Below are 25,037 nucleotides of genomic sequence, written 5' to 3'. Positions count from 1 at the left end.
TCAAGGACAACCTCTGCAATAGCTATGGCTGACCCAAGGCCCTTCCAGCAGCTGTAAGTGGAGGAGTGGGGAATCAAATCCTGTGAGGCAGGTGGGGCTGAGAGAGCTCTCCCAGAAGCTGCCCTTTCAAGGACAACCTCTGTGATAGCTATGGCTGACCCAAGGCCCTTCCAGCAGCTGTAAGTGGAGGAGTGGGGAATCAAATCCTGTGAGGCAGGTGGGGCTGAGAGAGCTCTCCCAGAAGCTGCCCTTTCAAGGACAACTTCTCCAATAGCTATGGCTGACCCAAGGCCTTTCCAGCAGCTGCAAGTGGAGGAGTGTGGAATCAAGCCCTGTGAGGCGGGTGGGGCTGAGAGGGCTCTCTCAACAGCTGCTCTTCCAAGGACAACCTCTGCTATGGCTGACCCAAGGCCCTTCCAGCAGCTGTAAGTGGAGGAGTGGGGAATCAAATCCTGTGAGGTGGGTGGGGCTGAGAGAGCTCTCCCAGAAGTTGCCCTTTCAAGGACAGAGTCTCAGAGCAACCTACAATCTCCTTTCCCTTCCTCCCCCACAACAGACACCCTGCGAGGTGGGTGGGGCTGCGAGAGCTCTCCCAGCAGCTAACCTTTCAAGGACAACTCTGCGAGAACGATGGCTGACCCAAGGCCATCCCAGCAGCTGCAAGTGGAGGAGTGGGGAATCAAACCCGGTTCTCCCAGATAAGCATCTGCGTACTTAACCACTACACTCTCTGGTTTGTAATAACTGTGGCCAACCCTACTAATCTCCCGGGTTTTGATGAGTGCTACGTTGAGCTATGCCAAATTCGGGCATTCGAGGAAACCGAATCGTGCAGGCCCTGCAGCCTGTTTCTGCTTTCTTGAGCGCCTTGTGTTTTTGTGCCTTAAACCTCCGCTCTACCTGCACATCTCCCAGTGCTGCAGCATTCAATGCACCATGAGATACCTCTGAGATATTTCGAAGTGGTACATTAAAGGTGACCAATTGCAATTGAAGGACATATCTCTAGCAATTAAGAACCAAAATATATATTGTATTTTCCCCCAGTTATGCCGTCAAGCAAACGAACAAACAAAAAAGAGGTGGTTATCCTATGTTTGCATTTTTTAAGGGGGGGGGGTGTCTTACATCCAGGATCATTTTCACTGAGATGGCTACTAGCCATGGTGGCTGACAGCAGCCTCCACATTCAAAGGCATGAAGCCTCTGAATCCCAGAGCCAGGACTTGAAGGCAACATCAGAGGAAGCCCTCAACTGCTCTGCCCTGTGGTTGGCCCTCCAGAGGAACTGACTGGCCACTGTGTGAGGGAGGAGGCTGGACTAGATGGACCCTCCCTGGTCTGATCCAGCAGAGCTCTTCTGATGTTCCTCTCAGGGGAAGGCCTCGGACTCTGTTGGCCCTCCAGAGGAACTGACTGGCCACTGTGTGAGGGAGGAGGCTGGACTAGATGGACCCTCCCTGGTCTGATCCAGCAGGGCTCTTCTGATGTTCCTCTCAGGGGAAGGCCTCGGACTCTGTTGGCCCTCCAGTGGAACTGACTGGCCACTGTGTGAGGGAGGAGGCTGGACTAGATGGACCCTCCCTGGTCTGATCCAGCAGAGCTCTTCTGATGTTCCTCTCAGGGGAAGGCCTCGGACTCTGTTGGCCCTCCAGAGGAACTGACTGGCCACTGTGTGAGGCAGCAGGCTGGACTAGATGGACCCTCACTGGTCTGATCCAGCAGAGCTCTTCTGATGTTCCTCTCAGGGGAAGGCCTCGGACTCTGTTGGCCCTCCAGAGGAACTGGTTGGGCACTGTGTGAGACAGGAGGCTGGACTAGATGGACCCTCCCTGGTCTGATCCAGCAGAGCTCTTCTGATGTTCCTCTCAGGGGAAGGCCTCGGACTCTGTTGGCCCTCCAGAGGAACTGACTGGCCACTGTGTGAGGGAGGAGGCTGGACTAGATGGACCCTCCCTGGTCTGATCCAGCAGGGCTCTTCTGATGTTCCTCTCAGGGGAAGGCCTCGGACTCTGTTGGCCCTCCAGTGGAACTGACTGGCCACTGTGTGAGGGAGGAGGCTGGACTAGATGGACCCTCCCTGGTCTGATCCAGCAGAGCTCTTCTGATGTTCCTCTCAGGGGAAGGCCTCGGACTCTGTTGGCCCTCCAGAGGAACTGACTGGCCACTGTGTGAGGCAGCAGGCTGGACTAGATGGACCCTCACTGGTCTGATCCAGCAGAGCTCTTCTGATGTTCCTCTCAGGGGAAGGCCTCGGACTCTGTTGGCCCTCCAGAGGAACTGGTTGGGCACTGTGTGAGACAGGAGGCTGGACTAGATGGACCCTCCCTGGTCTGATCCAGCAGAGCTCTTCTGATGTTCCTCTCAGGGGAAGGCCTCGGCCTCTCTGCCTTGTTGTTGGCCGTCCAGAAGGACTGGCTGGCCACTGTGTGAGATAGGAGGCTGGACTAGATGGACCCTCACTGGGCTGATCCAGCAGGGCTCTTCTGATGTTCTTATCAGGGGAAGGCCTCAGCCTCTCTGCCCTGTTGTTGGCTCTCCAGAGGAACTGGTTGGCCACTGTGTGAGACAGGAGGCTGGACTAGATGGACCCTCACTGGTCTGATCCAGCAGGGCTCTTCTGATGTTCCTCTCAGGGGAAGGCCTCGGACTCTGTTGGCCCTCCAGTGGAACTGACTGGCCACTGTGTGAGGGAGGAGGCTGGACTAGATGGACCCTCCCTGGTCTGATCCAGCAGAGCTCTTCTGATGTTCCTCTCAGGGGAAGGCCTCGGACTCTGTTGGCCCTCCAGAGGAACTGACTGGCCACTGTGTGAGGCAGCAGGCTGGACTAGATGGACCCTCACTGGTCTGATCCAGCAGAGCTCTTCTGATGTTCCTCTCAGGGGAAGGCCTCGGACTCTGTTGGCCCTCCAGAGGAACTGGTTGGGCACTGTGTGAGACAGGAGGCTGGACTAGATGGACCCTCCCTGGTCTGATCCAGCAGAGCTCTTCTGATGTTCCTCTCAGGGGAAGGCCTCGGCCTCTCTGCCCTGTTGTTGGCTCTCCAGAGGAACTGGTTGGCCACTGTGTGAGACAGGAGGCTGGACTAGATGGACCCTCACTGGTCTGATCGAGCAGGGCTCTTCTGATGTTCCATAACACTTGACTCCTCACTCCCCACATGCAGCCCTCTCTCTTCCACCTCCCCTGGCCCACGTGTTGCCTCTCCCCCAAAGGACTGCCCCTCTCCCACCTCTCCGACGTAGATGCCTACATCGTCTTCGTCATCAGTTCGGTAACAAACCATCAGACCCAACTTATCCCGGTGACTGGATTTGTACAATTCCACCTCCTACGAGACAGAAAAAAATAACATGGAGAAATTATCTGTATGTTTTTTTTGCTTTTTTCCCCTGTGTACTGTTAATGGCTTTTAGCTCCCAGTCAGGAGAGAAGTGCAATAACAATGGGCTAATAAAGAATTACTCTTCACTTCCCCTTCTCTGAAGATCTGTCTGCATGGAGTGTCTGCCCTTGCTTGATATTGCTTCAGTTGGTCAGCCCAAGGAGATGCTGCTGCAAGAAAGGGGGGTGGCTAGAAGTATAGGCATTTTCAGAGATGCATCAGTGGCTCTTAGCCACATGGTATAGAGGGAACACTCTCTGGGGCAGTGATGCTCTGGATTCTTGGTGCTTGGGGGAGGCAACAGTGGGAGGGCTTCTAGTGCCTATCAACACCTGCCTATTGAAGGGACTACCTTTCCCCGTACATACCCCAGAGAGTGCTACGTTCAGGAGGGCAAAATCTGTTACCCATCCCTGGACCAAGGGAGGCCAGACTAAGCTCTACACGAGCCAGGGCCTTCTCAGTGGTAGCACCGATGCTATGGGATGCTCTCCCAGAGGCCACGAAAGCCCTGCGGGACCTCTCCCAATTCTGCAGGGTTTGCAAAACCGAACTCTTCCATCAGGCCCACAACAACTGTGGGAGGAAGGCTGCCACTGTTACGTCGCTGAACAATATCACTTGCAAGACCACTAATAGAGTAATATAAGGAACGGAGATATGGAGCAGCCACCTTTGTTATGCGACCTTCTTATAGCACCTAATAATGTAATTTTAAATTGCTTATATGTGTTTTATTCTTTTATAATTGTACTTACATTGTTTTATCATGATGGTTAGCTGCCTAGAGTCTGCTTGCGGAGTGGGTGGCATATAAATAAATAAATAGTGTCCTGGCCCCACTGATGGACCTCCTGATGGCCCCTGGGTTTTGGCAACTGTGTGACACAGAGTGTTGGACTGGATGGTCCATTGGCTTGATCCAATATTGCTTCTCCTGTGTTCTTATGTCTGGGGCAGTGATGCTCTGTATTCTTGGTGCTTGGGGGGCAACACTGGGGGGGGGGGCTTTTGGAGTTCTGGTAAACCTCCAGATGGCACCTGGAATTAAACCTGGGACCTTCTGCATGCCAAGCAGATGCTCTACCACTGAGCCAGGGTCTCAGGTCAAGGTCTTTCCCATCTCCTGCCTGGTCCTTTTAACTGGAGATGCCGGGGATTGAACCTGGGACCTTCTGTGTGCCAAGTAGAGGCTCTGCCACTGAGCCAGGGTCTCATTTCAAGGTCTTTCCCATCACCTCCTGCCTGGTCCTTGTAGTGACAGATTAAAATCTGCCTTCTACTGAATCAGACCCTTGGTCCATCAGGGTCAGTCTTAGACTGGCAACAGCTCTCCAGGGTCTCAGGTTGAGGTCTTTTCCATCACTTCCTGCAAGGTTCTTTTTAACTGGAGATGCCGAGGGTTGAACCTGAGACCTTCTGAGTGCCAAGCAGAGGCTCTGCCACTGAGCCAGAGTCTTAGGCCAAGGTCTTTCTTCTCACCTCCTGCCTGGTCCTTTTAACTGGAGATGCTGGGGATTGAACCTGAGACCTTCTGCGTGCCAAGCAGAGGTTCTACCACTGTGTCAGAGTCTCAGGTCAAGGTCTTTCCCATCACCTCCTGCCTGGTCCTTTTAAGTGGAGATGCTGAGGATTGAACCTAGGACCTTCTGCCTGCCAAGCAGAGACTCTGCCAATGAGCCAGGGTCTCAGGTCAAGGTCTTTCCCATCACTTCCTGCCTGGTCCTTTTAACTGAAGATGCTGGGGACTGAACCTGGGACCTTCTGCATGCCAAGCAGAGGCTCTGCCACTGAGCCAGGGTCTCAGGTCAAGGTCTTTCCCATCACCTACTGCCTGGTCCCTTTAACTGGAGATGCTGAGGATTGAACCTGGGACCTTCTGCCTGCCAAGCAGAGGCTCTGCCACTGAGCCAGGGTCTCAGGTCAAGATCTTTCCCATCACCTCCTGCCTGGTCCTTTTAACTGGAGATGCTGAGGATTGAACCTGGGACCTTCTGCCTGCCAAGCAGAGGCTCTGCCACTGAGCTGCAGCCGCTCTCCATTTGGAGGAGCCATTTTCTCCATGGGAACTGATCTCCATTGCCTGGCAATAAATTGTAATTTCAGGGCAATTCTTGCCCATTCCCTTCTATAAAGGCACACAGAGAGAGCTCCTAAATCCAAGTTGGGGTTGCCAACTTTGCCTTGGGAAACTCCTGGATATTTGAGTCTCCTCCTTCCCCCAGGCTCCGCCCCCAAATCTTCAGGGCGCCTGGGGAGGGCAGGGGTGGAATTCTAGCAGGAGCTCCTTTGCATATTAGGCCACACCTTTTATGTTCCCAGAACTGCAGTCAGGAAGAAGCTCCCAGCCTCACCACAAGCTCACCTCATATTCCAGCTCCTCTGCCCGCTCTGTCTCCGGAGCACCTCCTTCCATGAATTCCACAGGGTCGTAGTACTCATGGCCGACTGAGGGGCTGCGGGACAGGAGAAGACAAAAGGCCGTTAGGAGAACCAGCTCTTTGCCACCCAAGAACTCTCTCAGGAGACTCTCAAGAGGCTCAGCTGCCACACGTTAAGTCAACAAACACATACTGGAGGTGTAAATCTGGAATTTAAGAATAGGGAGTGGCTACAATAAGGTTGCTATGTTCCTCCTGACAACTGGGGGGGGGGGGGTGGCAGGAGGCATATGAGGAGGTGGACGGAGGCCCAGGGGACATCACCAGTGATCTGGCTACATAGATAGATAATCGTTTTATTGTACGTGGCCATTAGAAGCAGCCCCGTGGCGCAGAGTGTTAAAGCTGCAGTACTGCAGTCGGAGCTCTCTGCTCGCGACCCGAGTTCGATCCCCGGCGGAAGCTGGGTTTTCAGGTCGCCGGCTCGAAGTTGACTCAGCCTTCCATCCTTCCGAGGTGAGTAAAATGAGTCCCCAGCTTGCCGGAGGGAAAGTATAGATGACTGGGGAAGGCAGTGGCAAACCACCCTGTAAAAAGTCTGCCGCAAAAACATCGTGATGCGACGTCGCCCCAGAGTCGGAAACGACTGGTGCTTGCACAGGGGACGACCTTTTGATTTTGATTTTTTGTAATAAACTGGTTGTCGTGTCCCTCCTGGCAATGGGAGGGGGACAGCAGGAGGCATCGGAGGAGCTGGACAGAGGCCCAGGTGACATTACTGGCAATGCGGCTATGTCACCGCTGGCATGCACTGTGACATGGTAGTATTTTGGCAAAAAAAAACCCTCTCTGGTGACTATGGCTTCTACCATAGAGTTTTTGCAAAATACCAGAGTGTCGCTGATGTGATGATGTCACTTCCCGCTGCCAGCGATGTAGCCTGGGCCTCCCTCCTGCTCCCGGCAAGTCCCCCTCTGCCCATCTGATTGTTGGGGGGGGGGGCAGTCTGGCAGCAGAGGACCCCTTGTCTCCATGGAGGGGGATGGTTGGTAACCAATGCTCCTTCTAAGCTGTGGAATCTTGTAAGCAAAAATTCTATTTTGTGAGCTCCTGGCGGGCCTTTTTTTGAGCAAGTATTATTTTGCCTATTAGGCCACACACCCCTGATTTAGCCAATCCTCCAAGAGTTTACAGTAGGCCCTGTAAGAAGAGCCCTGTAAGAAGAGCCCTGTAAGCTCTTGGAGGATTGGCTACATCAGCTACAAAAAAAGCCTCTATCTGTCTGTCATCTCTCTCTTTCTCTCTATCCACCATCTCTCTCTCTCTTTGTCTGTCTGTCTGTCTGTCTATCTATCTATCAACCTACCTACCTCTGTCTGTCTCTCTCTCTATCATCTCTATCTATCATCTCTCTCTCTATCTGCCATCTCTCTCTCTCTCTCTCTGTCTCTTTATTTATCTACCTACCATCTCTGTCTGTCTGTCTCTCTACCATCTCTCTCTCTCTCTCTATCTTATCTATCATCCATCTATCAATCACCTCTCTGTCATCCATCTATCTATCAATCACTCTTTTTGTAGCAAGAACTCCTTTGCATATTAGGCCCCACCCCACCCCGATGTAGCCAATCCTCTTGGAGCTTACAGTAGACCCTGTACTAAGACCCCTACAAGCTCTTGGAGGGTTGCCTACATCAGTGGGGGTGTGGCCTAATATGCAAAGGAGTTCCTGCTACCAAGAAAGCCCTGGTTGAAGTCCATAACTGTAGGAACAAAAAGTTCCCGATTCAAGTCCACGAAGAGCGAAGGGGAAGGAAGATGGTTTTCGTCCGGGGAATACTCACAGATCCGGTAGCCCGTAGGGTTCCAGCGTCACAGCCGGGGGGCTCGGAGGCCGCATCCTGCCGAGCCCCAGCAGGTGCTCAAAGGTGATGTCTGTCTGGGTTCCGCTGTCCACCAGGGTTGCCGGGTCCCCCTGGGGGGCGGGTCCCTCGCCGCCCCCGCTGCGGCTGCGGGGGCTGCGGCGGAGCACTTGGATGACCAACGGCTCCTTGGAGCACCGCAGAGCCTCCAGGGTCTGTTCCTGGGAGAGGCGGGAGAGCTCCCGGCCGTTCACCTGCAGCGGAGGGAACAGACCCGCAACATCAATGCATTCGCCAAATGAAGAAAGGGAGAGGAAAAGGAAACACACACCGTTCCTTGCGAGTCCTGCTGAGGACCAAACGACAGGTTTTGTTTCATGTTACTTTATTTATTCCTAAGAACCTAAGAGAAGCCATGTTGGATCAGGCCAATGGCCCATCCTGTCCGACACTCTGTGTCACGTAAGAACATAAGAGAAGCCATGTTGGATCAGGCCAATGGCCCATCCAGTCCAACACTCTGTGTCACAGAAGAACATAAGAGAAGCCATGATGGATCAGGCCAATGGCCCATCCAGTCCAACACTCTGTGTCACATAAGAACATAAGAGAAGCCATGTTGGGTCATTCCACTGGCCCCTCCAGTCCAACACTCTTTGTCACATAAGAGAAGCCATGTTGGATCAGGCCAGTGGCCCATCCAGTCCAACACTCTGTGTCACATAAAAACATAAGAGAAGCCATGTTGGATCAGACCAATGGCCCATCCTGTCCAACACTCTGTGTCACATAAGAACATAAGAGAAGCCATGTTGGATCAGGCCAGTGGCCCATCCAGTCCAACACTCTGTGTCACAGAAGAACATAAGAGAAGCCATGTTGGATCAGGCCAATGGCCCATCCAGTCCAACACTCTGTGTCACATAAAAACATAAGAGAAGCCATGTTGGATCAGGCCAATGGCCCATCCTATCTGGCACTCTGTGTCACATAAAAACATAAGAGAAGCCATGTTGGATCAGGCCAATGGCCCATCCTATCCGGCACTCTGTGTCACACAGTGGCCAAAACCCAGGTGCCATCAGGAGGTCCACCAGTGGGGCCAGGACACTAAAAATCCTCCCACTGTGCCCTTCCAAGCACCAAGAATACAGAGCAACACTGCCCCAGACAGAAGAACATGACATAAGCCATGCTGGATCAGGCCAATGGCCCCTCCAGTCTAACACTCTGTGTCACACAGTGGCCAAAAAACCCCAAGTGCCATCAGGAGGTCCATCACTGGGACCAGGACACTGGAAGTCCTCCCACTGTCCCCCCCCAGCACCAAGAAGCCAGAGCATCACTTGCCCCAGACAGAGAGTTCCAACAATACGCTGTGGCTAATAGCCACTGATGGACCTCTGCTCCATATGCTTATCCAATCCCCTCTTGAAGCTGACTATGCTTGCAGCCACCACCATCTCCTGTGGCAGTGAAATCTACGTGTTAATCACCCTTTGGGTGAAGGACTTCCTTTTATCCGTTCTCACCCTATTGCTCAGCAATTTCATTGAATGTCCACAAGTTCTCGTGTTGTGAGAAAGGAAGAAAAGGACTTCTTTCTCTGCCTTCTCTATCCTGCACATAATCTTGTAAACCTTTATCATGTCACCCCTCAGTTTAGGCTTCCCCAAGCTAAAGAGCCCCAAGCGTTTTAACCTTTCTTCATAGGGAAAGTGTTCCAACCCTTGAATCATTCTAGTTGCCCTTTTCTGCACTTTTTCCTTAAAGTTAAACTCCCTTGCCTTTCTTCCGCATAGAGACCCAAAGCAGTATACATCCTTCGCCACTCCTCCATCTTATCCTTACAATGACCCTGTGAGGTTGTCTTTGGAATATTTTGGAGGATGGGTTAGATAAAAATGCTAACCACTTGATGATACATACAGTAGCTGCAGCTAGAATAATATTAGCTCAATACTGGAAGAAGGTAAAGGTTCTGTCAAAAGAGGAACTCCTGGGAAAAAAGTTAGAAATAGCAGAAATGGACATTTTGCAAGATATGCTGAAGGGAAGTTCGTCTCAAGTATCGGAAGAACTTTGGTCTCCACTCTACGAATGGTTCAGAAAAGAATATGGAACGTAGAACTGTATTGATTAGTACTCTAGAGTAATCTAGCCCGTGGCGCAGAGTGGTAAAGCAGCAGTACTGCAGTACTTTGGTCTGAACTCTCTGCAGTTTGATTCTGGCGGAAGCTGGATTCAGGTAGCCAGCCCAAGGTTGACTCAGCCTTCCATCCTTCTGAGGTCGGTCAAATGAGCTTGCTGGGGGGGAAGTGTAAAAGACCGGGGAAGGCAATGGCAAACGACCCCGTAAAAAAGTCTGCCGTGAAAACGTGAAAGCAACGTCACCCCAAAGTCGGAAACGACTGGTGCTTGCACAGGGGACCTTTCCTTTCCTTTCCTTTCCTAGAGTAATAGGACGATAGTCACTGTATCACTAGAAATGTTCTTTTTGATGTTTGATTAGGTGGAAGAACAAAATTTACAAAAATTGAGCTCTGTATGCTGAGGTTAAGTAAGAGCACCTTACACAGAAATTGCAATTAGTAGAAATGTATAAACTATGGATTTTATTATACTCCTTGTATGTTTTCCCTCCCTTTACCCTGTTAGGGTTTGTATTGTTGTTTTCCCCTGGTTTTCTCCTTGAAACCCAATAAATATTGTTATACATTAAAAAAACCCCCATCCCTGTGAGGTTAGTTAGGCTACGAGAGTGCGATTGGTGCTCATCGAGTGGGCCTCCAAGAAACAGCAGGGATTCGGTTTCCCATGTCCCTAGTCTCCCAGTGAGCTTCCACAACACAGCAGGGATTCGAACCTGGGTTTCCCATGTCCCTAGTCTCCCAGTGAGCTTCCACAACACAGCAGGGATTCGAACCTGGGTTTCCCATGTCCCTAGTCACCCAGTGAGCTTCCACAGCATAGTAGGGATTTGTACTTGGATTTCCCAGAATTGTAGTCCAGCATTCTAACCAGGATAGTATTGCCGGCTCTCCATATCACCTGTCCTGTACTGTAATCCTTAAAATGCAGGGGCAAGAGATTTGGATCAGGGGAACGAGAGTAAGGGATTCACCCTTTTCTCCCTGGAATTGCCCTGATCAAAACAGAAGAAGAGGAAGAAGAAAGAAGGAGAAGGAAGAAGAAAGAAGAAGGAAGAAGAAGAAAGAAGGAGGAGGAGATTGGATTTATACCCCTCCCTTCACTCTGATTCTCAGTGGCTTACAATCTCCTTCTCTTCTCCCCACAAATGACACCCTTTGAGGTAGGTGGGGCTGAGAGAGCTCTTTCAAGACCTGCCTATGAGAGAACAGCTCTGAGAGAACTTGTGACTGACCCCAGGTCACCTCAGCAGCTGCATGTGGTGGGGGGGAGTGGGGAATCAAACCTGGTTCTCCCAGATAAGAGTCTGTGCACCTCACCACCACACGAAACCGGCTCTCCACGAAGAATAAATGAACACAAATTTGACATTAAAATCAAAATCATGTGGCTCGTGTGGTAAACCTCTGCTAAGGGAAGGGATTTCTAGCCACGGCCTCACTTTCACCCTCCCAAAAATACTGTTCTTGGGAGGACAGGAGACCCCCAGCAAAAGTGGGGGGAAGTTGGGGGTCTGCGGAAGGTGAGAAAATTGGTTTAAAAAGCCCCCCCCTTCCATCTGTGGAAATGTATCAGAGATCGAAGCTAATCCTTAGAAACCGGTGGGAAGAACATTTCAGTCTCCCCAGACGAGCAGTTTCTGATCTCTAATTCGCCCTTCTTCAAACAAAGGACTTCAAAGGAGAATTCCAGCATGAGACGGGTGGTTTATTGAGATTTCACATTCTCTCTGCACCTTTCTCGGAAAAGGAAAGAAAAAAAAAGAAGAACCCTTGGGATTTCTTACTCTTTGCAGGTGTTAACTAACTCAGCAGAACTAGCAAACGTGCCATTTTTCTGAGGCGATCTGAACACACAAGGGATGCCTCCTTTCCCTTCATTTTGTTGTTCTGTCGTACCACCGAGTCAGACTCTTTGCGACCCCATGGACCAAGTCACACCAGGTTCTCCTGTCTTCCACCACCCTCCAAAGTCCACTCAAATTCATGTTGGTCGCGTCAGTAACACTGTCCAGCCATCTCCTCTTTTGCTGTCCTTTTCTTCTTTTGCCTTCTGTCTTCCCCAGCATCAGGGTCTTCTCCACCGAGTGCTCCCTTCTCATTGGGTGGCCAAAGGATTTGAGCTTCAGCTTCAGCATCTTGTAAGATGAATGTAAGACCTCGCCTGGAGTATTGTGTTCAGTTTTGGGCACCACATTTTAAGAAGGGTAGAGACAAGCTGGAACGGGACCAGAGGAAAGGTTGAAGGAGCTGGGGATGTTTAGTCTGGAGAGGAGGCGGCTGAGAGGTGATAGGATCACCATCTTCAAGTACTTGAAGGGCTGTCATAGAGAGGATGGTGTGGAATTGTTTTCTGTGGCCCCAGAAGGTAGGACCAGAACCAGTGGGTTGAAATGAAATCAAAAGAGTTTCCGGCTCAACATTAGGAAGAACTTCCTGACAGTTAGAGCGGTTCCTCAGTGGAACAGGCTTCCTCGGGAGGTGGTAGGCTCTCCTCCCTTGGAGGTTTTTAAACACCCTTGGAGGTTTTTAAACAGAGGCTAGATGGCCATTTGACAGCAATGAAAGGAAAGGTAAGGCCCCCTGTGCAAGCCCCAGTCGTTTCCGACTCTGGGGTGACGTTGCTCTCACGTTTTCATGACAGACTTTTTATGGGGTGGTTTGCCATTGCCTTCCCGTCATCTACACTTTCCCCCCAGCAAGTTGGGTACTCATTTTACTGACCTCAGAAGGATGGAAGGATGAGTCAACCTTGAGCCAGCTACCTGAAAACCCAGCTTTCACCTGGGATTGAACTCAGAGCTTAGGACTGCAGTACTGCAGCTTTAACACTCTGCGCCATGAGGCTCTGACAGTAATGAAGAATTTAGGGGGAGGGATTTGTGAGTTTCCTGCATCGTGCAGGGGGTTGGACTAGATGACCCTGGAGGTCCCTTCCAACTCTATGATTCTATGATTTTATGTGCTGTCCATCTATGGTTTTCCCAACGGGGCTAACAGTAGCTCCTCACAGCCATTACAGGTTGGGAAAATGGTGCGGAGGGGGTGGGCTTTTAGAGCTCTCTCTCCCGTGCATCATGCTCTCAATCCAAATTAGGTCCACAGGGGCCTAGGAAGTCAGTTCCCCACACAGAACTCACAATGTACATTTGATCACACAGATCGAGCCAGGGAAGGCACGATGGAAACATAACATTCAGTCAGGTCCCAAGTGCGAATCCTACACTGCGCCATGAATGTGCAGGAACAGGAGCTGTTTCCATGGCTGCCCTTCGATGTAGAAAGGATCCTCTGAAAGGCTGAAGGAGCTGGGCATGTTTAGCCTGGAGAGGAGGCGGCTGAGAGGTGATAGGATCACCATCTTCAGGTACTTGAGGGGCTGTCCTATAGAGGATGGTGCGGCATTTTTTGTTGTTGCCCCAGAAGGTAGGACCAGAACCAACGAGTTGAAATCAAATCAGAAGAGTTTCCGGCTCAACATGAGGAAGAACTTCCTGACTGTTAGAGCGGTTCCTCCATGGAACAGGCTTCGTCAGGAGGTGGTGGGCTCTCCTTCCTCGGAGGTTTTGAAACAGAGGCTAGATGGCCATCTGACATCAATGCTGATCCTGTGAATTTAGGGGGAGGCGTTTGTGAATTTCCTGCATTGTGTAGGGCAGGGGTGGGGGAACCTTTTTTTCTGCCAAGGGCCATATGGATATTTACAACATCATTTGCGGGCCATACGAAATTATCAACTTTAAAAACAGTGTTCCACCGAGGGAGAATGATTCAGGCCAGCAAAATTAATACAAATAACTGTTTTTCTATTTGAAGGCATGTGGGGAGAGCCTAATCTGGCACACATACACACACACACACACACCCGGCCCGCCGCCCTAGGGAAATGCATAGGTCCAGGGCTTTTTTTGTAGAAAAAGCCCAGCAGGAACTCAGTAGCATATTAGACCACATCCCCTAATATTAGCATATAAGGCCACACCATCTGGGATTATGAAGTGCAAACTTAACTGTGATAGTAACTTTTCCAGGCCCTGCAGCAATTCTGGCTGGCCAGCCAGGCCCCAGGGAGGCTGCCGCACAGTACATCTGGGCCCTGTGATCCCTGCCTGGCTCTGGGGAGGCTGCTGCACAGCGTGGCTGGGCCCCACAATCCTCACTGGCCAGCCAGGCCCCAGGGAGGCTGCCGCACAGTACATCTGGGCCCTGTGATCCCTGCCTGGCTCTGGGGAGGCTGCTGCACAGCGCGGCTGGGCCCCACGATCCTCGCTGGCCAGCCAGGCCCCAGGGAGGCTGCCACATGGCTCGGTTCGACCCAGCAAACCCCAAGGGCCACACCTTGGGACAGAGGTTCCCCACCCCTGGTGTCGGGGATTGGACTAGATGACCCTGGACCCTTCCAACTCTATGATTCAACGAAGAAGAGGAGGAGGAGGAGAAAGAAGAGTTTGATTTCTGTTTTTCTACCCACAACAGACACCCTGTGAATAGGCGGGGCTGAGAGAGCTCTGAGAAAACTGCGACAGACTCAAGGTCACCCAACTGGCTTCAAGCGGAGAAGTGGAGGATCAAACCCAGTTCTCTCAGATTCGAGTCTGCGGCTCTTAATCGCCGACACCAAATAGGCTCCCGGTGAGCAGGCTTCCGGCCTGTAAAGCACAAGACCCCTTCCTCGAGATGGAGATAGGTTGTGACTCTGGAAGGATTGTTAATTCGATCCACCCCGTGAGCATGTAAACAAACCGCTGGGGCTGGACGGGGGGGGGGGGGGGGGAGTTCAAGGGACGCTGTCACAGGATAAATGACCATGTAAAACAAAGCCATTACAGTGGCGCTGAGGTAAAAGCCGATAAGGCCTGCTTGTTTACGCATTCCGAGACACATCTCCGAGGTTGTCCCCGCTTCTTATCGCTACAGGCTGGGATCTCTACTGAGACAGAGATGAGGAATTACAGGATGCTTTTCAGACGGGCTCCTCCCCCCATCTCGGATGGCTCTCAAACGAACCACATCTATCACAACCTTCATATTCGTTTCTCGCATTAACGCTGAAACAGGAGACGCCAGGACCCTCCCTTGGAGCAGTTTCGGAGAAGCCTTTCCACATCGAAGGCCAGCTGCGTTGGTCGCCAGAAGGACCCCTTGATTCAAGCCCAGAAGCACCTTAAAGACCAGAGGTGGCCAAACGGCGGCTCAGGGGGGCACGTGTGGCCAGCTTGGAGAAGGCATTTGTCTCTTTAAATCACTACGCCAAGCCAAGCCAGCCTGCAGTTTGGAGAATGCATTTAAAGTTTAAGTTGCTTTCTTTCGATCTCTCTCCTTTCTCCCTCCCCATCTATCCATCCTTCCTTCCTATCATAGTTGGAAGATACCCCCAGTGTCATCTAGTCTAACCTCCTGTGCAATGCAGGAAATTTATGAGTACTTCCCTCTAAGTTCACAGTTCCCTCCCTCTTTCCCTGTCTTGCGGCTCATCCCATTTCATCCTCACAACACATCTCAGGAGCCACATGTGGCTTTCTCACACGTGTCGTGTGGCTCTCAAAGCCCCAACCAGCCCATTGGGAAATGCCTGGAGAACGTGTTTAAAATTAAAATTACTTTCTTTCCACCTCTCCCTCCCTCCCCCCATCTGTTTGCCTCCCTGCTTATTTGTTCTCAAACATCTGAGATTCATGTCTTGTGGCTCTCCAAGATCTGACGTTTATTCTATGTGGCTCTTATGGTGAGCAAGTTTGGCCACCCCTGTTAAAGACCAACAAGCTTTTCAGAGTGTGGGGCTTTTGAGAGTAAACTCTCTTGGCATTTCTCCCTTGCTCTAATCAATCAGATTTACTAGGGATTGAATCTAGGACTTTCTACATGCCAGGCAGAGGCTCTGCCACTGAGCCAGGGTCTCAGGTCAAGGTCTTTCCCATCACCTCCTGCCGGGTCCTATTAACTGGAGATGCTGGGGACTAAACCTGAGACCTTCTGCATGCCAAACAGAAGCTCTGCCACTGAGCCAGGGTCTCAGGTCGAGGTCTTTCCCAATACCTCCTGCCTGGTCCTTTTAACTGGAGATGCTGGGGATTGAACCTGGGACCTTCTACATGCCAAGCAGAGGATCTGCCACTGAGCCAGGGTCTCAGGTCAAGGTCTTTCTCATCACCTCCTGCCTGGTCCTTTTGACTGGAGATGCTGGGGATTGAACCTGGGACCTTCTGCATGCCAAGCAGAGGCTCTGCCACTGAGCCAAGGTCTCAGGTCAAGGTCTTTCCCATCACCTCCTGCCTGGTCCTTTCAACTGGAGATGCTGGGGATTGAACCTGGGACCTTCTGCATGCCAAGCAGAGGCTCTGCCACTGAGCTATGGTCTCTCTCCATTGGTTTCCAGGGTCTCAGGTCAAGGTCTTTCTTATCACCTCCTGCCTATTCGTTTTAACTGAAGATGCCGGGGATTGAACCTGGGACCTTCTGCATGCTGAGCAGATGCTCTGCCACTGAGCCACAGACTCTCTTTTAACGGCTATACATATGAGTCCACAACATTTGTGATTTTTTTTTTCCTCCTGCGCCTTTCCCTGCAGCAAGACGCGAGGAAATTTACAGGAGAAACCTTTTCATGGTACCTAAAGGCCAGGCTGAATTTCTGATTGACACGTAATTAAAGGCTCAAGAGCCAGGGAGGAAAAATGGGTTTGCCACCAGCGCCGCTCCCTCCAGCTTGTATAAATGTCATCAATAAGCCGTGCTACTCGGCCATTCATAAAAACCACACACACTCTCTCTCCATTCACGCATTTACTTGGGTATTGGTGCTGCAGAGGACAATCCGGGATGCGAGAATCCAGTTCTTTCCCATTTTGGATCCAAAGCAGCCGTCACACCCTTTCCACGATCCGACTCCAGACCGTTTCCCCTGCCCCACGGTTAATTTTGTCTCATGATTCACGCCGACGCAATCCAAGGCAGTGCGAGGGTGTCCTTGGGTCATGTGAATCGACAACCGCCGCTTGGCGTCACGGGGCTGACGCACCTGCGGGTGCGTCACTGTGCGAGGCCCAGTGCGCAAAGTGTGGGTCTGTGTTGCGCTACCTTTTGTGGAACACCATTGTGTGTGTGCGTGTCTCCTTCTCTCTCTCTCTCTCCATCACTGCAGCTGCAGTTGCCATGGCAACTGGAGTGATTGATACAGGCATCAGCAGCTGGGGAGAAGGGGGAAGATGGAGAAGGGGGGGGGATCAAACGCGGCGTAAATCTCTCTCCTAGCGGGCGCCCTCGCCTTGAAGTCCAGAAATCCGGAATGCAGTTCCCTTCTGCCTCCTCTCCCGTTCTGAATGACAAATAGGGACGAGGGTGTGTGTGTGTGTGTGTGTGTGTGTGTGTGGGTTGTTTTTTTGGGAAATAATAAAGTTTATTTATCCTTTACATAAAATAATTACAAAGTGTCAACAATTTAGCATACCTCAAATCCGACATACGGAAATCACAGTAAACAAGGACAAAACAAAAAATTAAATACAGATCAAAAATAGATCCGTTTTTTTGGAGGATGACTTGTGAGGTACATTGCCATATCCAGTTAAATACTTTACCGGAGGAAACCAGACAGCTGCCACACGATGTTCGGATTGCTCAATCGAAGAATCAAAAGAACTGAAGGCAGTTTTATTCAGAACAAACCATTCCCACAGCCTATGAAACCGTTGATCTAATAAAGGCGGAGAAGAGTTTACCCAGTTTGCAGCCATCGTCATTCTAGCTGCTGCAATCAAAATATTAATTAATCCGACAGTGCCTTTGTTAAGCGCATGGTCTTTCCGATTGTGTAAAAGATATACATCAAGTTTCAGAGGGAGAAAGGATCCTGTAATAAGTTTGATCTGAAATTGGATGTGTGTGTGTGTGTGTGGCAGGGGTGAGAACTGGCAGTGGCAGACTGGGTCTCAAAATATCAGTTGCCAGGAGACAAGGGGGGCCCCACCCACAACTATAAGGCTATCGTTTTGTTTTTATAAGAAATAAATGATTTTTTAAAAAAATACGCAAGTGGGGAAAAGGTACAATTAAAACTTTTGCGAAATAAATGTGTGTGTGTGTATATATATATATATATATATATATATATATATATATAGAGAGAGAGAGAGAGAGAGAGAGAGAGAGAGAGAGAGATGATAGATAGATAGATAGATAGATAGATAGATAGATAGATAGATAGATAGATAGATAGATAGATAGATAGATAGATCGATCCCCACCTGATGTAGCCAATCTTCTTGGAGCTTACAGTAGGCCCTGTAAGAAGAACCCTGTAAGCTCTTGGAGGATTGGCTACATCAGGGAGGTGTGGCCTAATATGCAAAGGAGTTCCCGCTTCAAAAAGCGATAGATAGATGATGATGATGATGATGATGATAGATAGATAGATAGATAGATAGATAGATAGATGATAGATAGATAGATAGATAGATAGATAGATAGATAGATAGATAGATAGATAGATAGATAGATAGATAGATAGATAGTAATGACAGTGTACATGTATTGTACATTTTACTGGCAGTATGCAGTAGATACGAAATGTCAATACAGATTGCATTTCCTCCAGGGGAGCTGGTATCTCTGCCAGCTGGAGATCAGTTGGAAAAGCAGGAGATCCCCAGGCCCCACCTGGAGGCTGGCAACCCTAAAACGTAAATTTTAGCTGCATTACATTAATAATTAGGGTTGCCAATCCCCAGGTGGGGGCAGGGGATCCCCCCCCCGGTTTGGAGACCCTCCCCCGCTTCAGGGTCATCAGGGGGAGGGGAGGGAAATGTCTGCTGGGAACTCTGTTATTCCCTATGGAGACTTATTCCCATAGAAAATAATGGAGAATTGATCCGCGCGTAGCTGGGACTCTGGGGGGGGGGGCTGTTTTTTGAGGTAGAGGCACCAAATTTTCAGTATAGCATCCAATGCCTCTCCCTGAAATACCAGGTTTCAAAAAGATTGGACCAGGGGGTCCAATTCTATGAGCCCCAAAAGAAGGTCCCCTATCCATTATTTCCTATGGAAGGAAGGCATTTAAAAGGGATGCAGTCCCTTTAAATGTGACAGCCTAAACTCCCTTTGGCGTTCAATCATGCTTGCCACCCCCAATGTCTCCTGGCTCCACCCCCAAAGTCTCCTGGCTCCACCCCCAAAGTCCCCAGATATTTCTTGAATTGGACTTGGCAACCCTAGTAATACTATCGGGACTACTATTCTATTTTCAAGCTACTAAAAGGACAGTCACCGTTTTAAACATGCTGTCTCATGTTTAAGGGGGCCCACTTCCATCGGGCAAGCTGACACCCTGGCCGGTCCACCACTGGGGTGGCCCGCTTGGATCTTGGAGGGGGGGAAAGGTTTGCGGTGGAGAGAGAAGCCCCCAGAGCTGGTCGAGGGGGCAGGAGAGAAGCCTTTGGGGTGGGATGGGAAAGAGCGGACAGGGGGCGGGAAGAGGTTGAAACGTTGCCAACGCTAGTAAAGAAAAGGGCTGCTCAGCTGGGGCAGCAGGACCCAGGAAAGCGTTCTGTGCTCGAGGAAGGCCCTGGTGGAATTTATAACAAAATGCTAATCGCATTCCTGCAGGCGAGTCTGGAATGAGCTCCGTCTCCAGGCCCGAGGCAGATGCTTCCCCCGCTGCCTTCCTTTGTGTGCGTCTCTCTTTTCTCCCCACCCTCTTTCCCAAATTGTCTCTCCCAGAAAGAAGAGACCCCCTGGAGAGCCCTCTCTGTTTTCTACTCAGCCTCCGCCTCTTTGGGGACTGCCTCCTTCCCACCCCCCAGCAGTTCTGACCGGTTCCCCTGGTATTTTTTTTCCGCAAACATCTTGGGCTGGGGACTGGTGTTAGAATGCAGAGCCTGGTCCTGTTGCAGCAGTGAGTAACACATGGGTGGTACCGAGACATCTGTGTGTGTGTGTGTGTGTGAACTGACATTTGTCAATGTGTACGCCTTTGTGCGACAAAGGCCTCCTTTGCCAAGCTTAGTAAACCAAGGAACTGCGACTCCGTAGATACGGACGTGGCTTTTCGTTGTTGTCTTGGTGTCTGGTGTATATGCGTGTGTTTGCAGCCGTATTTATAGCCGGCGAGGATTTTTCACGTTGTTTGTGCACATTTTGCAACAGAAGTGTGAGCGACACGGTGTCTGTGCACAGGATTGGCTGCGAACAGAACTGTGTTTGGTGCAAGCTGTATGTTTGTGTACAGAAAGGTTTCGGCAATGCTTTAGCAACGGGGATAGCGCATTTCTCTTGATCAGGGGTGTCAAACTCATTTGTTATGAGGGTTGGATCTGACATAAATGAAGCCTGCTTGGGCCGGGCCATGTGCATACCTATTTAAGGTTAGGTAGCAGAGATTTTATAATTTTACAAATTTTATATAAGGACACAAATACAAAAATATATTTTTAAAAACTTAAAACATGCTTAAGATGTTAGCACTCATAGATCTTAAAGACGCTTTCTTTGTATTTCTCCCATGGGATCCAGGGAACTGGACAAAAGATGCTCTGGATCTTTCCTTCCTTCCCCAGGGGACTTGGGGGGAGCCTCAGCCAATAGAAGGAAGAGAGGCTTGGCTCAGTAGCTCTGCTGTGCGATTGAGAGAGCCTGGCAAAGCAAGCTCTGCCTCCCCCCGTTCCTCTCCAAGGGAGGAGCCTCAGCCAACGGAGAAAACAGAGGCTTTGCTCTGTAGCTCCTGTGCGATTGAGTAAGCCTGCCAAAGTAAGCTGTGATACTGAAGGAAGCTAGAGAGAGGGAGAAGGAAGCAGATGACAGTCAGTTGCTCGGTGGCCTGATAGGAGCCCTCCGGGGGCCTGATTCAGTCCCGAAACTGCATGTTTGACAATCCTGCTCTTGACTGTCCTCTGTCTCCTTGAGACAGAATGCATGAGAGAGTTAGACACGGTGTGTGTTTTTGTGTTGCTTTTTATGAATGAGACAGCTCATCGTTTCTGTTCTATTTAGGGTTGTCAGATCTGCCCTGGCCACCAGCATAGAATGAGGGGTGGAGGGTTAAGGCTGCAAGATCTAGGTTGGGAAAATTTTGGGATGGAGCCTCAGGAGGACAAAGACCCCAGTGAGATACAGAGCCACCAAGTCCCCCCTCCAAAGCAGCCATTGTCTCCAGGGGAAGCCCTGTGGTCTGGAGAGGAGCTGGAATTCCGGGGGATCCCCAGGTCCCACCTGGAGGCTGGCATCCCTGGACCTCAGTGGGGCACAAGGCCACAGAGTCCCCCCTCCAAAGCAGCCCTTCCCTCCAGGGGAACTGATCTCGGCAATCTGGAGAGGAGCTGGAATTCCAGGGGATCCCCAGGTCCCACCTGGAGGCTGGCATCCCTGAACCTCAGTGGGGCACAAGGCCACAGAGTCCCCCCTCCAAAGCAGCCCTTTCCTCCAGGGGAACTGATCTCTGTAGTCTGGAGAGGAGCTGGAATTCCAGGGGATCTCCAGGTCCCACCTGGAGGCTGGCATCCCTGAACCTCAGTGGGGCACAAGGCCACAGAGACCCCCCTCCAAAGCAGCCCTTTCCTCCAGGGGAACTGATCTCTGCAGTCAGAGAGGAGCTGGAATTCCGGGGGATCCCCTGGTCCCACCTGGAGGCTGGCATCCCTGAACCTCAGTGGGGCACAAGGCCACAGAGTCCCCCCTCCAAAGCAGCCCTTTCCTCCAGGGGAACTGATCCCTGTAGTCTGGAGAGAAGCTGGAATTCTGGGGGATCCCCAGGTCCCACCTGGAGGCTGGCATCCCTGAACCTCAGTGGGGCACAAGGCCACAGAGTCCCCCCTCCAAAGCAGCCCTTTCCTCCAGGGGAACTGATCTCTGCAGTCTGGAGAGGAGCTGGAATTCTGGGGGATCCCCAGGTCCCACCTGGAGGCTGGCATCCCTGGACCTCAGTGGGGCACAAGGCCACAGAGTCCCCCCTCCAAAGCAGCCCTTTCCTCCAGGGGAACTGATCTCTGTAGTCTGGAGATGAGCTGGAATTCCGAGGGATCCCCAGGTCCCACCTGGAGGCTGGCATCCCTGATTTCTATTACAGCCTTTAGTCCGTTTGGCTTTGAATCTGACACGGAGCGCCTTTGGATTATGTATGTATTTGCATAGCCACATTTGCAACCGACCTGGACTGCATGTGCATGTGTGTACTTTTTCAGTTGTATTTGGTGCGAGGTGTGCAGCCGACAGGCTTTTCCAGAGGACCAAAAACAGCAGATGCTTTTTCGCCTCACCCAGTCTTACAACAACTCCGGAGAGTCGTTTTCTAACACCCTCGCCAGGACAATAAATACTGCATTCAGCCGCAAGTGCTGACATTGACTCACTCTTTGGAAAAATAAACCATCAGTCATAAAATCTGTTAAGAGCTGACTAAAGAGACAGCTCCTTGCACACCAGAGAGGGTTGCCAACCTTTAGGGGGGGGGGCTGGAGATCTCCCTCTGTTACAAGCAATCTCCAGACAATAGAAATCTCTCCTGGATAAAATGGCAGCTTTTGGAGGTGGATTCTAGGGCATTATACCCTGTTGAAGTCCTTTTCCTCCCCAAAACCCACCACCCCTTGGCTTCACCCCCAAATCTCCAGGTAAGAACATAACATAAGAGAAGCCATGTTGGATCAGGCCAATGGCCCCTCCAGTCCAACACGCTGTGTCACACAGTGGCCAAAAAAACCCAACAAGAGCCATCAGGAGGTCCATCAGTGGGGCCAGGACACAAGAAGCCCTCCCACTGTGCCCCCCTCAAAAAACACCAAGAATACAGAGCATCACTACCCCAGACAGAGAGTTCCCACAATACACAGTGTGGCTAATAGCCATGGTTGGACCTCTGCTCCATATGTTTATCCAATCCCCTCTTGAAGCTGGCTATAAGAATATAAAACCCAGAGCTGGAAACCCTAGGAGGTACTCAAAATTATGTCTAGTGAGCTCCCTCAAGTTGGGAGGAGGGCTTGTTTGAACCCTCCTGCTGTGTGTGGCTGGAAATCACCACCAAGTTGCGGCTGCTTTGTGGTGACCCATCATGTGGTTTTCAAGGCAAGAGATGAACAGATGTGGTTTGTCATTGCCTGCCTCTGCATAGCGACCCTGGATTTTTGGGGGAGACTCCATTCCAAGTCCTATCCAGGGTTGACCTGACTTAGCTTCTGAGATCTAATGAGATCAAGCTAACCTGAGCCATCCAGGTCAAGGCCAGAGATGTCCAAAGATGGTCTGCCACTGCCTGACTCTGCGTAGCAACCCTGGACTTCCTTGGTGGTCTCCCATACAACTAGTATCCAGGACCAAGCTTGCTTAACTTCCAAGGTCTAATGAGATCAGGCTAGCCTGGGCCATCCAGGTCAAAGCCAGAGATGTTCAAAGATGGTCTGCTATTGCCTGCCTCTGCGTAGCAACCCTGGACTTCCTTGGTGGTCTCCCATACAACTAGTATCCAGGACGAAGCCTGCCTAACTTCCAAGGTCTAATGAGATCAGGCTAGCCTGAGCCACCCAGATCAAGGCCAGAGACGATCTGCCAATGCTTGCCTCTGCGTAGCAACCCTGGATTTCTTGGTGGTCTCCCATCCAACTAGTATCCAGGATCAAGCCTACTTAACTTCCAAGATCTAATGAGATAAAGCTAGCCTGAGCCATCCAAATCAAGGCCAGAGACGGTCTGCCAATGCTTACCTCTGTGAAGCAACCCTGGATTTCCTTGGTGGTCTCCCATCCAACTAGTATCCAGGACCAAGCCTGCCTAACTTCCAAGGTCTAATGAGATAAGGCTAGCCTGAGCCATCCAGATCAAGGCCAGAGATGGTCTGCCAGTGCTTGCCTCTGTGTAGCAACCCTGGATTTCCTTGGTGGTCTCCCATCCAACTAGTATCCAGGACCAAGCCTGCTTAGCTTCCAAGATCTAATGAGACCAGGTTAGCCTAAGCCATCCAGGCCAAGGCCAGAGATGTTCAGAGATGGTTTGCTGTTGCCTGCCTCTGCGTAGCAACCCTGGATTTCCTTGGTGGTCTCCCATACAACTAGTATCCAGGACCAAGCCTGCCTAACTTCCAAGGTCTAATGAGATAAGGCTAGCCTGAGCCATCCAGATCAAGGCCAGAGATGGTCTGCCAGTGCTTGCCTCTGCGTAGCAACCCTGGATTTCCTTGGTGGTCTCCCATCCAACTAGTATCCAGGACCAAGCCTGCTTAGCTTCCAAGATCTAATGAGACCAGGTTAGCCTAAGCCATCCAGGCCAAGGCCAGAGATGTTCAGAGATGGTTTGCTGTTGCCTGCCTCTGCGTAGCAACCCTGGATTTCCTTGGTGGTCTCCCATACAACTAGTATCCAGGACCAAGCCTGCCTAACTTCCAAGGTCTGATGAGATCAGGCTAGCCTGAGCCATCCAGATCAAAGCCAGAGATGGTCTGCCAGTGCTTGCCTCTGTGTAGCAACCCTGGATTTCCTTGGTGGTCTCCCATCCAACTAGTATCCAGGACCATGCCTGCTTAGCTTCCAAGATCTAATGAGACCTGGTTAGCCTGAGCCATCCAAGCCAAGGCCAGAGATGTTCAGAGATGGCTTGCTGTTGCCTGCCTCTGCGCAGCAACCCTGGATTTCCTTGGTGGTCCCCCCTCCAAGTCCTAACCAACACTAACACTTCTCCACTTCGAAAGCTGATGAAATCAGGTTCCCCCTGGGCCACCCAGGTCAAGGCCCCCTTCTGGTTACCATCAACCAATGAGAAATGCAGGCACCAAGACCCGCCTGTAATTCCAGGTGTCTGGAGATCCCCTGGAATTACAACTTATTTCCCAGAGAGAGAGATCAACTCTGCTGGAGAAAATGGCTTTATGGCACTAGACTCCACTGAGGTCTCTCTTCTCCCCAACCCCTGCTCTCCTCAGACTCCACCCCCCAAAATTGCCTGGTATTTCCCAGTCTAGAGGCAGGGCCTTTCTAGGCACACAGAAACCACGTGGGAAAGCAGGACTGGTTCCAGATTTCAGGGGTCCCCAGGCAGATGGCTCCCAAGACCCGCCCCCTCCTCTCCTCTGCCCACCACCAGGCGCTCCTGCCCTTCCACTTTGGAGGGTGGGCTCTAGGCTTGCCACAGGTTTGTGCGTCTGTCCTCCCCTTCTCTGTTCACAAGACAAGAAAGGACAGGGTAGAAACATGAGAGAGGCCATGTTGGAGCAGGCCAATGGCCCATCCAGTCCTTCTGGGTCACACAGTGGCCAAAACCCAGGTGCTGTCAGGTGGTCC

At 51.1% G+C, this 25,037-nt stretch overlaps 1 protein-coding gene across 2 annotated transcripts in view; it reads right to left on the bottom strand.

Annotated features, from left to right (window-relative positions):
• PDZD4 (PDZ domain containing 4) overlaps positions 1-25,037 on the bottom strand; it is a 62,644-nt gene that overhangs the window by 20,418 nt on the left and 17,189 nt on the right. The window contains exons 2-4 of one of the 2 annotated variants that reach the window (XM_060252950.1): positions 7,613-7,884; positions 5,753-5,843; positions 3,235-3,333 (exon numbers count right to left, since the gene is read on the bottom strand). In XM_060252950.1, the coding sequence (XP_060108933.1) occupies positions 3,235-3,333; positions 5,753-5,843; positions 7,613-7,884 (462 nt within the window). The remainder of the gene's footprint in view (positions 1-3,234; positions 3,334-5,752; positions 5,844-7,612; positions 7,885-25,037) is intronic. The other variant, XM_060252951.1, reaches the window with a different exon arrangement.

The sequence above is a fragment of the Heteronotia binoei genome, chromosome 13, assembly GCF_032191835.1.
Source record: "Heteronotia binoei isolate CCM8104 ecotype False Entrance Well chromosome 13, APGP_CSIRO_Hbin_v1, whole genome shotgun sequence".
Lineage (NCBI taxonomy): Eukaryota > Metazoa > Chordata > Lepidosauria > Squamata > Gekkonidae > Heteronotia > Heteronotia binoei.
The sequence above is the reverse complement of the archived record's forward strand: the minus strand, read 5'-3'. Positions and strand labels throughout refer to the sequence as shown.